This window comes from Neoarthrinium moseri (assembly GCF_022829205.1).
Source record: "Neoarthrinium moseri strain CBS 164.80 chromosome Unknown scaffold84_Wmoseri_CBS_16480, whole genome shotgun sequence".
NCBI classification, from domain to species: domain Eukaryota; kingdom Fungi; phylum Ascomycota; class Sordariomycetes; order Amphisphaeriales; family Apiosporaceae; genus Neoarthrinium; species Neoarthrinium moseri.
Window position 1 is genome coordinate 432 of NW_026055198.1, and position 13,727 is coordinate 14,158.

Here is a 13,727-nt window from a genome sequence, read left to right on the forward strand (position 1 = left end):
TGTGGCCCCGAATGCATGCATCAGCTCGCCCAGCTCCCAGCTCCCAGACCAGCGAAAAGGTGAAAAAAGGCCGTGTGGAGCTTCGGCCCGCCAATCAAATCGCGCTCGATCCTAATCGCAGCCCGCAGCCCGTTCAATGTTCGGTAGCGCCACTATTATTCCCGACCCGACTGCACTTCTTGCTGGCCAAAGGGCGAAAGACAGACGTCAACACTCTCCCCGAGCTCTCAATCGGCCGCCCCAGCATTCGTTGCTGCCTCCCTCTCCCCTCTACATCGTCAATTCCGCCGGGACGACACGATGCTTCGACATTCTCTGGCTCGTTCGGCTTGGCGGACCAGCAGGCAGGCCGCCAGTGCCACCAGAGCCTTTTCCGCGACTGCTCAACGGCCCGCCGAGGTCGAGCTCACAGTCGGTGCGTCCCTGTCTACGCCTCTCTCTTCTCCAATTCAATCCGTCCGTAGACGGCAGCTGACTGATTCCCTGCAGACGGCAAGAAGGTCTCGATCGAAGGTGTGTCCCCATCGACCCCCCAACGACGCCCGGGTCGTGATGAGAACGCCACATACTGACCACAAGTCCCCCCCAGCTGGATCCGCGTTAATTCAGGCATGCGAGAAGGCCGGAGTCACTGTGCCTAGGTACGCCCTCCCGTCCCGTCGTCTCCCGTTGCTACGTCTCGTCATGCTAATCTAGTTCACAGATACTGCTATCATGAGTATGTCCTCCTCCGCCGCTTCCGCTTCCGCTCCCGCCTGACCGACCTCGACGCGATTACCATCCGAGACGCAGCGCTGACAAATGCCACAGAAAACTAATGATCGCCGGAAACTGTCGTATGTGTCTGGTCGAAGTCGAGAAAGCCCCCAAGCCCGTCGCATCATGCGCATGGCCCGTCCAGCCCGGCATGGTCGTCAAGACCAACTCGCCCCTCACACACAAGGCCCGCGAAGGTGTCATGGAGTTCCTGCTGGCAAACCACCCTCTCGACTGCCCCATCTGCGACCAGGGTGGCGAGTGTGACCTTCAGGACCAGTCCATGCGATACGGTGGCGACCGAGGCCGATTCCATGAGATTGGCGGCAAGCGTGCCGTTGAGGACAAGAACATCGGCCCCCTGATCAAGACCTCCATGAACAGGTGTATCCACTGCACGAGATGTATTCGATTCGCCAATGACATCGCCGGTGCTCCCGAGATGGGCTCCTTCGGCCGTGGCAACGACATCCAGATCGGCACCTACCTCGAGAAGAACCTGGACTCGGAGATGTCTGGGAATGTCATCGACCTCTGCCCCGTGGGAGCTCTGACCTCCAAGCCCTACGCTTTCCGCGCCCGTCCGTGGGAGCTGAAGAAGACCGAATCCATTGATGTTCTTGACGGTCTAGGCTCCGCCATCCGTGTCGACTCCCGTGGCCTCGAGGTCATGCGTGTTCTGCCCCGCCTGAACGACGACGTCAACGAGGAGTGGATCAACGACAAGTCCCGATTTGCCTGCGACGGCCTCAAGACCCAGCGTCTGACCATGCCTCTGGTTCGCCGTGAGGGCAAGTTTGAGCCGGCCTCATGGGAGCAGGCTCTGACCGAGATCGCTGCCGCTCACCAGGCACTGCAGCCCAAGGAGAACGAGTTCAAGGCCATCGCTGGTGCCCTCACCGAGGTCGAGTCCATGGTGGCCATGAAGGACCTGGCCAACAAGCTTGGCTCGGAGAACTTGACTATTGATACCCCCGCTGGCAAGGCCCCTGTTGCTCACGGAATCGACGTGCGCTCCAACTACCTCTTCAACTCCCTGATCTGGGGCATTGAGGAGGCTGACTGCATCCTGCTCGTCGGCACCAACACCAGGCACGAGGCTGCTGGCTTGAACGCCCGTATCCGCAAGCAGTGGCTGCGATCTGACCTCGAAATCGGTGTCGTCGGCGAGACCTGGGATTCCACGTTCGAGTTTGAGCATCTTGGCGCCGACTTCGCCGCCCTGAAGAAGGCCCTCACTGGACCTTTTGGCAAGAAGCTCCAGGCAGCCAAGAAGCCCATGATCGTTGTTGGCTCCGGTGTCACCGACTCTCCTGATGCCAAGGCCATCTACGAGCTCATTGGCGGCTTCGTCGACAAGAACGCCGCCAACTTCCTCACCCCCGAGCACAACGGATACAACGTCCTGCAGAGAGAGGCCTCGAGAGCCGGTGCCTTTGAGGTTGGCTTCGTCCCTCCATCGGCAGCTGTTGCCGAGACCAAGCCAAAGATGGTCTGGCTGCTTGGTGCCGATGAGTTCAACGAGGCCGATATTCCCAAGGATGCTTTCGTCATCTACCAGGGCCACCACGGCGACCGCGGTGCCCAGATTGCCGACATCGTTCTCCCTGGTGCCGCCTACACTGAGAAGGCTGGTACCTACGTCAACACCGAAGGACGCGTACAGATGACCCGTGCTGCCACTTCGTTACCCGGTGCCGCTCGCACCGACTGGAAGATTATCCGTGCCATCTCCGAATTCCTCGGCGCTCCTCTGCCCTACGATGATGTTGCGCAGCTGCGAGACAGAATGCAAGAGATCAGCCCGGCCCTTACCGCCTACGATGTCGTTGAGCCTACGTCATTAAAGCAGCTCAGCAAGGTACAGTTGGTGGACCAGAACAAGGGCTCGAAGCCCAGTGGTGAGGCCCTGAAGAAGGTCATCGATGACTTCTATTTCACAGACGTTATCTCTAGAAGGTATGTACATCCGCTTTATCGCCCAAGCCAGTACGCTCGTACTAACTCCCAATACAGCTCGCCAACGATGGCGCGTTGCTCAGCTGCCAAGAAGACGGGCAACCCGAAGACGGACTTCATGGCACCCGGTATCACTGAGGACAAGCCCATGGGCCAGGTCGCGTACGGTGCATGAATGGACAAGTAGCTGCAGTGGTATAGAAAGAGTGGCGGAGGCAAAAGACTAGTATTGGTTGCGTTTCGAGGCTGGGTTTTCCCTTTGTTTGTCACTGGCTTCAAATGTACTGTACATATATCACGGAAACGGCGGAGTAGAGAAAGTACATAAATGTCCAGACTTGATGGCGTTCATATGTGACATGTAAGGGGGACGCATGGCAAATGTGAGCTTACACGTCTTACGGATGTGAGGGAAGTTCATGCATGCACCAGCGGCATGCAACCTTGAGGCAGACGGTTTTGCCCGCCTCCTGCGCCGGCCAACATGTGCAGCACTCTCGTCTAAACGGGGCGTTACTCCTACAAGATGAGCCTGTTGCTACCAACACGTCAAGCGGCATATCACGGCTACAATCCTCCCGAGCACAGAGGCGTCGATTGCATTGCAGGCCGCATCACGAGTTCACCGCCCAGCCAATTGATCCGGGCATACCAAGCAAGGCCGATCTACACTAAAGGGAGCGGTGCTCTCTACCCAAGTACGCAGGGGGTCAGTTATTTCGCAGGGCCGATGGCGCAGCCTATTGGGGTCGGCAATCGGTGAGGCCAGAAATTGGGGCCAAAAAAACGTGGCCGCAAGATCCCCCCTAAGCTGTGAGTCCCCGGACGTCAGATATCCTGATTGGGTAATCCGTCCCACGACGCGGGATCGTGATTGGTGGCCACGGGCTTCGAAATAGCCGCCCAGGTTTCCCCCGTACGCCCGCCCGCGCCTCCCATTGGACATCCGCCCTCCGGGGGCCGGGTGCACGTCACAGCAGCCTGGGGCAAGTAGCGAGGCAAGGAGTGACTGTGATGGCCTCGTGCATGGAGCCATCTCGCGGTCAAGTGGCCGATGTCACGGGGGCAGACGAAGGTCTGTGGAGATTCGTTACCCCCGGAGAGGGAGGTGGCTTTGTCTCCCAGTGCGATCAGCCATGCAAGCATCCCTTTTCTGTGACTTACACGATGGCGTTCTGGTTCTATATAACGTGGTCGGGAGACCTCCCCCACAGAATGGATTCGGACTATCCGTTCCTCCAAGGCATTGGGAGACCTGACGACCACCTGACCGAACCTTCAGATGCCAGTCAGCCATACATCACAAACTAAGGAGCCTTCTGACTTACAACACCATCAACAAGATTCAAGATGTATCTCCCGAATATGCTCCTCACACTCCTCCTCCAAGCCTCAAGCCTGACCCTGACCCTCGCCTCCCCGGTCCTCAGCCCGCGGGCCTCGGGGCCCGCCTGCACGTATCTAGACAGCATCGCGACGGCGCCGAGCTGCCCGGGCGGGTGCTGCGGGTGGAAGCTGACACCAACATCATCGCCGTTCTGCGAGGCGAGCGCAGGCACGAGCACGGTGGCGCTGGCGGGCTCGTCGGCGACCGCGGGCTGGCTGGACGCGTGCGCGGCGCTGCGCCGGAGCGTCAGCGACGGCCGTGCCAACTACATCCTCACGACGTTCCAGCAGGGCATGTTCCACGCCGTGGCGGACGGCGGCGGCTGCCGCTTCGAGGTCAGCGTCAACCAGCCCGAGGACGGCAACGACCCCTTCCGCATCGCGTCCAGCGACGTCGCAGCGTTCCTCGACGCCGGCCTCGCCGTCGTGGCGGGCGCGGGACAGAAGGGCGCGGTGGGCTCGACGAGTTGTTATGGGTATGATTTGACGTGGCGGATGGTACCGCCTGGTAACTAGAGGAGTTGAGAAGGGTAAAAGAAAGGAGAAGAAGAATGAGGTCCGGACCTTGCGGCCTTTATTGAATTTCCGGCAGCTTGTTGTATCAGATCTCAGGCCGCCTTGCATTTCTGGTTTGGAGCTGTTAGACAGTTTAGGAACCTATTCATGAGTAAATATAAGACACGCCAAGTTCCATTTTATGAGATTCTCGATGGACGTTCGTTTGTTACTAGATCTACCAAGACTACTCTTTCTCACGAAGGGCGGAATTGATAGTCGCATGTTTTGGTAAGCTGTCGCGCCTACACTACTTACTTATACGGGTTGGGTGTCCGGTCCCACCGGGTGCAACCGCAGTAGATACGTCTTGGTATCGAGAAATGCGACTCGAATTCTCTTGAGTCATTTGTGAATTAATTTCTGGGCTTCACGCTCCGCCGCATCCTGAGCTCTTATTTTGTTTTCATGAGGTCTGGATAGCAGTGGTCCTCCAAGCAATGCAAAGGTTCCCAAAAATGAACGTAAGATAGAAGGTAGCTTCTTCGACAAAGCAAAACGTCCAGCGGCATTCAGTGCCCAGTCATGGCGCAGCTAAGACAACGATGAGAGAAAGAACATGTAAAGCGAACATCGAATTTATATGAGATCAAAACAAGGGACCGAGACTCCTTATATGTACGAAAATGGCTCTCTACCATGACGAAATCAAGCGATTAGAGCAGAAGTGCTCAATTTCTTGGTATTATACGCGGTAATCCAGCAATCCAGTATTTGTTTTGCGAACTTTGTGATATCTTGTTCAATCTACAACGCCAAGGACGTAGGCTTACTGGGAAGTTCTTCTATATTCTGCACAGTCAAAGCCACCGTAATATTATGTCTCCAACACGTAGAATGGCTTTAGGTCACGTCGCACCACATGAATGAAGAATTACTGGGAGATCATTTCCATCATTATACTAGAGGACTCAAGGGGGGAAATAGGCAGGGGGTGGGGGTTTGGGTATATAATTAGCGAATAATTGACCGGGCTCCAACCATTTATGTGAGTATTCAGTGTAGTAGATGAACTTGGTACCGGGCGTGCTCTTTTGTGGTAATCTCAACAAATGGATTTGGCACATACTGCATAGTATCGAATGCAACACTGCGGCTTGCCACTGCCAGCCCCAGTGGAGAGGTTAGCGAGAATGGTGGCGCACCGATATACGTGCGTGGGGTCGGCAATTGTACGACGGATGAAATGACTGAAAAGTAGGTTCCGAATAAGCTGTCCCATACTGTGCGTTGCGATTGCGTCTGGTCTTGCCCATTACTGTAGTACAATCCTGGCGCAGCCATATTAGTGTCGAATGCAGCAGCGCAGCCTCGCCGAAAATAAGCACATGTGCAGCACCTCTTTGGTCAAATATAGCGCTTTGACTCGGGGGGCTGCTCCCGCACTTTTGAGAATCAGTTCTCCCTCTTCTTACCTCTCATTAGTACTGCCACCTCAGTCACTACGTGACATTTTGTTGCCATCGCTCCATCATCATTTGATAAAAAGACGACACACGTCAAAGCAGCAGAAGACAGTTACCACTATTATACTATACTCAGTCCAGTTTCTTTAATTGTCAGGTATCAGGATGTTTCCGACCCAAGTGAGAAATAAAGCAGGGGCCTTGACAGGTTACCTGAAAGGCCCCTTTAAGGGATGGATGAGGGCCGCTATCATCAACACGTACCTCGTGGTGATCTTTCTCATCGCTCTAAGCATCATCCTCGTCATCGCCTACGCGAAATCGGAAAAAGGCGGCCAACTCACTGTCATTTTTGCCGCTGCTTGTAGTACCGAGCGAGCGGAAAAACTCAACACGGTTTTCCATCTATTAATTAATATAGTCTCGACCGCCGTCCTAGCTTCCTCCAATTTCTTTATGCAGGTGCTGAACTCGCCAACCAGGACAGAGCTGGATGACGCGCATAGCAAAGGGTCTTGGCTTGATGTTGGTGTTCCTTCGGCTCGAAATGCTTTCAGGGTGTCGAGGACCCGAACAATCTACTGGGTGCTCTTCTTCCTATCGTCCCTTCCCATTCATTTATTCTTCAACAGTGCAGTCTTCGCAGTGGATTATCGTGGACAGCACTATAATCAGGCAATAGTTGCAGAACCCTTCATTGCTGGAGGCCCAGGATACTGGCCAGGCACCGCCGTTGGAGCTGCCGGGGTGTTTTACCTTGACAATCAATACCGCAACTTTTCGAGTTATACGCCTTACTACTATTCTGACCCTAAAGGACAGCAAAAAATGTCAGAGATGCAGACCGATCTAAGCCAATGGAAACGATTGGACGTTGATACTTGCGAGGCTTTTTACTTCAATGGGATGGGTATACACACATATCGGGACGTCGTATTCGTCGTTGATAACCCTAACGGATGGCTGCGTTCTGAGGTATGGAATTTCTCGTCAAGTACATCATTTTGGGACGACCATATACCTGCGAAAGCCACAAATTTCTTATTCGACTATAAGCAGCACTGTTTCATGAGGATTTATAACGTTTATGATGAGTTCAATCTGAAAATGACGGCTTCACTGCAAGTTGAAAACAGATGCACACAGTTCCTCAACCTTCAGCGCAACCCAACCACAGGATTGTGGACATTTGCCTTTTTTGACGACGCCTTCTATCATGACGAATTGGGCTACGTTACCTTTTATGGATTCCAGAAGCGATTCAACGAGCACAGTTTGAAGTGCTGTTTGGCCGAACCGAACGACGCCCAATGCAGAATTGGCCTCTCTACAATACTACTGTTGGTAGTAGTTGTGTGTGTACTGGTCAAGGTCATCTTGTGCCTCTGCGTTATCAATACCCACAGCTCGTATCCGCTAGTAACACTCGGTGACGTCGTAGAGTCGCATATCTGCGAACCATCTGTTATTACGAGAGGGTTATGTCTGCCAAGACAGTCGATGCCCTGCGGAAAATCGTACATTCGCGCCAAGATGGCAGTACCTACACCATCCATATGGCAAAAGCAACCGAAACGACGGCTTCACGCAGTACCTGCTTCTGTGTGGCTTTCTTCGTATATACTCTTCGCCTTAAGTATGGCTACTATCAGTTATTTTATTCACCTAAATCAGCTATCTGCCGGCGGCTTGTAAGTATACATGTTCTTATTAGGAAGTAGTAACTGAAACGTTCAAGAACAGGAAGATTTGGTCAAGATCCGGCGAATCCAATAATCGGGCTGATATCAGGGTTACCGTTCAGTCTAACTGTCCTTGTCGTGAACTCACCTCAACTATTCTTGTCATTCTGCTATTTTTCCTTCAACAATCTATTCACCAGAATGCAAATGGGCGTAGAATGGGCAGCATTAAGTGTGAAGTACATGCCGTTAAGAGTCTCGGACCCTAAAGGCAAGCAAAGGTTTACATACCGATTGCAACTTCCCTATAAGTATAGTGTGCCACTGATCTTGATAAGCATCCTTTTACACTGGGTCTTATCAAACACTCTATATTTGACACTTTCTGTTGGGGGCTACTATTCTCAGCTAGAATATAACCTAGGACTTGACTTCTCCAATATGCCGTTCCAGGCTTTTGTCGCCGCAGCATACTCAAGTTTGTCTTTGGTGGTCCTCCTCGTACTCTCATACACTTTGGTATGCATCCCTGTCGCTACTGGATTATTTCGACTGCCGGAAAACAGTATCATCGTTGGCAGCAATTCATTTGCGATAGCGGCATCGTGTCATGTCTCTCCACTCTCACAAGCCGATTCCAAGGCGACCGACGACGCAGAACTTGAGACTGGATCAGAGCGTCCAGTCGACGGTCAAAACTCTGATGATTGCTTCGCATCAGCCGCTTCACATGGGTCAAACGAGCTTCTGACTAAAATTTCTCAATGTGAGCTCAAATGGGGTGTGGTCAGTGTCCCAGCGGGCTGGCCGCTGAACGACTCGGATGATCTGGAAGAAGACGCTCCTTCCGTGGGCCACATCAGCTTTGGTACCAAGATAGATGAGGTTTCAGCACCGGAAGTGGGTAAGCTCTATGCTTAATACAGGTCTGGGTATGAGTGATAGGCATTCGCAACGTTCACTGGACTGTTAGACGGCTCTATCGTATATTCGGGGTTATTCCAGACTGCCACTGCAACTATGTTGCAGGGATGCATAGGAAAATTTGGGAACTTCCTGACCAGGCAACTTGTGCGGCGACCAGGTGAAGTGGGACGAGGCATAGAAAAGAATTTATCTTGACTTGTAACGCACTGGAAAACATCAGCAACCAATAGCTGGTGCAGGTCCCACCCAGAATGATATAATCACAAGCTAACCATTTCAGAGCTACTCGAGTTCTAACACAGCAATCATGTGCCTAATAATTCTGTTGCCCTTATTAGATCAGGCTGGTTGTCATGTTTTTCTGCGTGTTTATTCCCCACACATCAGCCGCACGAGGCTGGCAACAACCATCACAGTAACGAGTGACTTTTCTCCAACTTCAATCCTCCGAAGTCTGACCATGTTCCCGTTCGCGTCGTATGACGCCGGCCCTTGACAGCTCTTCCAAAACTGAAATATGCACTACCTCAACAGAGCTCTGCGACTTTCCCGCTGCACTGTCCTCAAAAACATGCCATCCAGGCCCAAACCAGTGGGCAGGGCTCCTCCATTGAAGCCTGTCATTCTCTTTCAACTGGAAGATACAGGACAAACGCGTTTCGGATTTTGGCACCAGGATGATCATGAAGTAGTTCATTCAACTGCCGCTTCAAAGGGCACAGTTTCCTCTGATCATACCATCCATGACTTAAGAAGCAAGCGCGACGCGCCGTAGGATTAATTTGAGCAAAATGAGCGTCTTTTCGGCATCCAGACAGACTAGGACGAAAATATGTACACCACAATGATCGACAAGAACGATTCACGATACAAAGAGCGCTTGGCTCGTGCAGAGAAGTGGGCGCGAGAGATAGAAGGATCAGAAGAAGAATCGGCTGAAGAAAGTGACACAAGCGTCACCGATGAACGAATCCGCGACCACAAAGGATTAGGAGGTCAGGCAAGCAAAGGAGAAAAGAGTTAAGCTCCCTCCCCATTTTTTTCTGGGGTGTGGGATGGGCGGCGGGATCACAGAGCAGATTCATCATCTGAGAACGATATAGTGCCATAAACGAGACAACGTACGCTAGACAGCCAGAACCCGGGAAAGCCCAAGTCAGCTCCTCGCAAGAGCCTCTCGACTCAGAAGGAGAGGAGACGGAAGACCCCGCAACTGTTACAACCTCTGCTCAGACACATCAAAGAACAATCTCGACAAAGCCCCCGACTCTCCCAATTAAGTCTCCATTGGCGGAGCACAAAGAACTCGAATCTGGTCAATTAGCGACAGCTTCTACGAGTCAAAGGCACGACTACACCGACTCGGTCCATCTAAATGACCAACCAGGGGGCTTCACCGCGGACATGAAAGCTGACGACTCGTTTTCCATTATCACAATAACAGGACGACTTAACGAGGACCAGCGCAAAGATGTAGTCGAGCGCTTTGCCGGGGCTCTCGTAGACGAGTTGCTGAAGCACATTGACCTAAATGTAGGAACAAACTCATCCCGTGCCAGCTGCAGAAAGGTTATATCTGAGGCAGTCGCGAAATTCGCATTAAGCATTAAAGTCAACGTACACACTAATGACGACAAACTCGGCGTCAAAGTTGTGTTTCGACTAAACGAGGAGATATCCACTAAATGTGACAAACACTCGTTCGAAATTTTGAATCCTCTTGAGGAGTATGGGAGGACGCCCGTGTTTACTGAGGGCGAACCAGAGATTGGTTCACTGGAGAAGGTCGACGGTTGGACTACGTTGTTGTCGCCTCTTGAGCGTTCAGAGCAGGAGCAACACTCCAATGTGACATCTTTGCGGAGTTTCTCTGCAGTCCATAGTGCCTCTAACTTGGACATGCTACCCGGAATACAAATTACCATCAGAAACCTGTATCGAGGTTCGACCAACCCGGAGCTCACAGGCAGCCATCTGACGGAGAATGCGGCATTCAGAGGTCTCACTGACCCTTTCAAGAATGTCTTAGAATTATATCATAGTGAAAAACGAGCCTGATACGCCATCGAATTTCTCTTTTTGCTCGAGGAGACCTACATGGTTACAAAAGGTTGTTTTTGTCGCCAATTGGGATCTTCCAGGATATCTACAGGAGAACTCCGATGCTGCAGTGGCAAAATTTTTTGATGCACATGTTATCGAAAACAATATCATCGACTACCCTGTATTCCTACTAGAAACCTTTGATATATACATGGTTCTGCGTTGTCTCAATGATCTCCATCTTCATTCCCACTCTAACCCGTCCTTCATTGCGGGGGCAGCTAAGCATACCAAAGCATGGCTTCCACTTGATACCGTCATCAATGCGGCGGTAGCTGACCAGGGTATCCCAGGGCTCATGTGCGTTCTTCTCAGCGGTCTCGGGGTTCACATTTGGGACTTGACATCGTGCACAATGCGCTTGGACATCGATATCGATGGTAGAGGGGCCCGAGGTCACGAAAGTACCAGAAGGGGCTTCGCCATTGATGATGCGAACCCTCTTCCAGTCATCCTCGCTCCAAGCTTCACCACTTTGAACAACGATATTCGGTCGAAAGCGCTCAATCGTAATCTCATTTGCCCCCTTGACTTTGAGGCGTCCATTAAGTTCGTGCAGTGATGTCTCGTTAGCAAGGAGCAAGGGTAGCACGTCGGGGAAGTTCGTCGACTCCTCCCTGCCCAACTGATCAGGAGCGCCATTTCCCCGGAGAAATCTTGGCGTTGGGCCTTTGTACACGAGCTTGACATCCTGCCTGATGCAGTCGCTGATGAGCGAGTTCACATCATCGCCATACACCCAACCATCTGTCTCTAGGCCCCAGATGTCGACTTTGTCGTATTTTGTGTGATTCTCTAGCCATTCTCTAGTCGGCCTGGCCGGTATCATCACGCGCTTCTCAGGGTGGTTCCTAATGCTGATAACGAGTTCGAGATCGTCTTCTCCGCCCTCTGCGACGTGACCGGCTGCACTAGCGAACGCGGTCTCGACCAAGGTGAGCTCGGAGATTTCTCGAATAGTGACAAACTTGTGCTGCTTTCCATCTTTGGGCGCCACAAACATCCAGTTTCGGTCCAGATCAAGCCCCTTTCTGGTGACGAAGCTAGAGCGCACGGAGATGCCGCGACACGACTTGATTGGGTAGATCCGTAAATCAGATACCACGGCAGTAGCCTTCACGCTGGGGGAGAACGGGTTGAGGCTTGTTAAATTGACCATCTTCGCAATTGTCATGGATTGATGAACAGTAGGTTAGAGAGGAATCGTAACCATCTCGTTTGTGGTGTTTGATAAACTTGTATCTGACGTCATGAGACTATATTGACCCGGGGTTCCGCCATCTCCTCTCAAACAGTCGGGTTGAGCCTAGGTTTCCTGAAAAGCCTTCATCTATATCAGTTCGAAGTTACTTGAATATGAAGCAACAATACGCATTTGTAGAAAATCATATCTTGTCACGATTGGGCCCTTCGGAGAAGGCACTTTAGCGTTTGCTGTGCTCTCTGGGACCAAACTAACAAATGCACGAGCTTGTGACCATCATATTACCTCAGTACACTAGCAGCAATACGAATCGGAGACGGCGTGCAACTTATTCTGGATGATCACATTATGCTCGGGCGAAATCTGGCAAAATCACTAGATCCGCACTTAGCCTTACGAAGAAGCACAGCTGGCCAACAGACCCGGCCCCGAAACTTTTCGGCTGTACCTTATTGATATATCCTTGGCACACCAACACGTTTCCACCAAACTCGTACGAAAAGCGAGGCGGCCAACGGGCGGGTGATAGCCACAGGCATCTGGGTAGCCCATGAATCAGGACGACGATCAATTTCAGCCAAGAGCTTGAGGGACGGTGACCAGGCTGCCGCGCTGCCAGGACGGCCAGATCGAAGGACATGACTGATCCGATGGCGAACCACCCATGTCGGTCTCTTTCGCCTCGAGGCGACAGCCGACGGGAGACTCGTAAGAGACCCAGATTGGTAAGATGCGCAATCTGGCTGCCGCTTGGCGCACGCTCCAACTCTTCTTTCAGATGCCCGCAGCCCAGGCGCTGACCGAGACGGCATCCGGGGCATCCAGCCAGCCAGCTTTGGACCCAGCTTGGCCGCCAAAGGGCAAAACCATGGGAGACAGGGGGGCCCGCGGGCATGGCATCGCTAAATGCCCGCTTGGGGCCCGCCCCTTGCAGAGACCCGGCGAATCCTAACCCCCCGCACGGCACTACCATCTGCCCTCATTTAAATTATCCCCATTTCCCGTCAACATGGCGTTTTCTCGGTTCCGCCGATCTCTGTGGCAGGCATCTGACCACGTGGGTGCAGAGGATCGAAGACCAGGAAGGGGTTGAGGATATCCAGTGCAATGACATTCTCTAGGAACGCTCTGCCAATTTCCCCTGTTCTCCGAATCCGTTGGACTCCGTCCTGTTGCGTTGCACGACGGCCGCGCCCCCACTGACTGTCAATCAGTCAACGTAGCTCGAGATACGGCCGACTAGATGTGCCTGGTACCTCGAGCTATCCCAGGAACGGCAGCAGCGCGGCGCCAAATCTGTAGCGTTGCCTGACTAGTCCTGACCCCTGGACAAGCTGCCGATCCCTTTCCCTAAACCTATGTAGAAAGAGCCGGCATATATCTAGTCCAAAGCATCGAGTGATGATAGCCTCGCCGTCATTTCTCAAGTGGCTCTTTTCCGGTGCTAAGCAATGGGAGACGACCTCGAATGGTCGGAGAAACTGCGAAAAAGCGTCCTGTCACAGACGTGTATTACTCCATGAGTCGAAGATAGGCGCCCGTTGTGATTGAACGCACCCCCGTTTGCACCAACCTGTAGCTAAGATCGGCAGCCGTCTCTGTGGTGCGATACCTTATCTGGAGTCGCTCATTTCTTCCTGCAGGCCAAGTGGGATACTTGCAGTTTTCGTACCTGAATCCTTCACCCACATAACGCTCTGCCCTACGCTCGTCGCGCCCCTGGTTGTTTTCGCAGTGACTGCTGCTCTT

General features: G+C 52.6%; 5 protein-coding genes across 5 annotated transcripts; 4 read left to right on the forward strand and 1 right to left on the reverse strand.

The window, feature by feature from the left end:
• Positions 1-300: 300 nt before the first annotated feature.
• On the forward strand, positions 301-2,890 carry JN550_012321 (uncharacterized protein; the record flags this gene model as incomplete). The annotated part of the gene is made up of 6 exons (XM_049310784.1): positions 301-415; positions 490-513; positions 590-641; positions 704-718; positions 811-2,715; positions 2,773-2,890. 6 exons carry the CDS (start codon positions 301-303, stop codon positions 2,888-2,890), a joined length of 2,229 nt encoding a protein of 742 aa, XP_049165656.1.
• A 1,175-nt stretch (positions 2,891-4,065) lies between these two features.
• On the forward strand, positions 4,066-4,617 carry JN550_012322 (uncharacterized protein; the record flags this gene model as incomplete). The annotated part of the gene is made up of 1 exon (XM_049310785.1): positions 4,066-4,617. One exon carries the CDS (start codon positions 4,066-4,068, stop codon positions 4,615-4,617), a length of 552 nt encoding a protein of 183 aa, XP_049165657.1.
• A 3,568-nt stretch (positions 4,618-8,185) lies between these two features.
• On the forward strand, positions 8,186-8,665 carry JN550_012323 (uncharacterized protein; the record flags this gene model as incomplete). Its single annotated transcript, XM_049310786.1, has 1 exon — positions 8,186-8,665. The coding sequence occupies one exon, from the start codon at positions 8,186-8,188 to the stop codon at positions 8,663-8,665; it is 480 nt and encodes a 159-aa protein (XP_049165658.1).
• An 850-nt stretch (positions 8,666-9,515) lies between these two features.
• On the forward strand, positions 9,516-10,729 carry JN550_012324 (uncharacterized protein; the record flags this gene model as incomplete). Its single annotated transcript, XM_049310788.1, has 2 exons — positions 9,516-9,666; positions 9,810-10,729. 2 exons carry the CDS (start codon positions 9,516-9,518, stop codon positions 10,727-10,729), a joined length of 1,071 nt encoding a protein of 356 aa, XP_049165659.1.
• A 175-nt stretch (positions 10,730-10,904) lies between these two features.
• JN550_012325 (uncharacterized protein) lies at positions 10,905-11,933 on the reverse strand (the record flags this gene model as incomplete). Its single annotated transcript, XM_049310789.1, has 1 exon — positions 10,905-11,933. One exon carries the CDS (start codon positions 11,931-11,933, stop codon positions 10,905-10,907), a length of 1,029 nt encoding a protein of 342 aa, XP_049165660.1.
• Between the last annotated feature and the right edge of the window lie 1,794 nt (positions 11,934-13,727).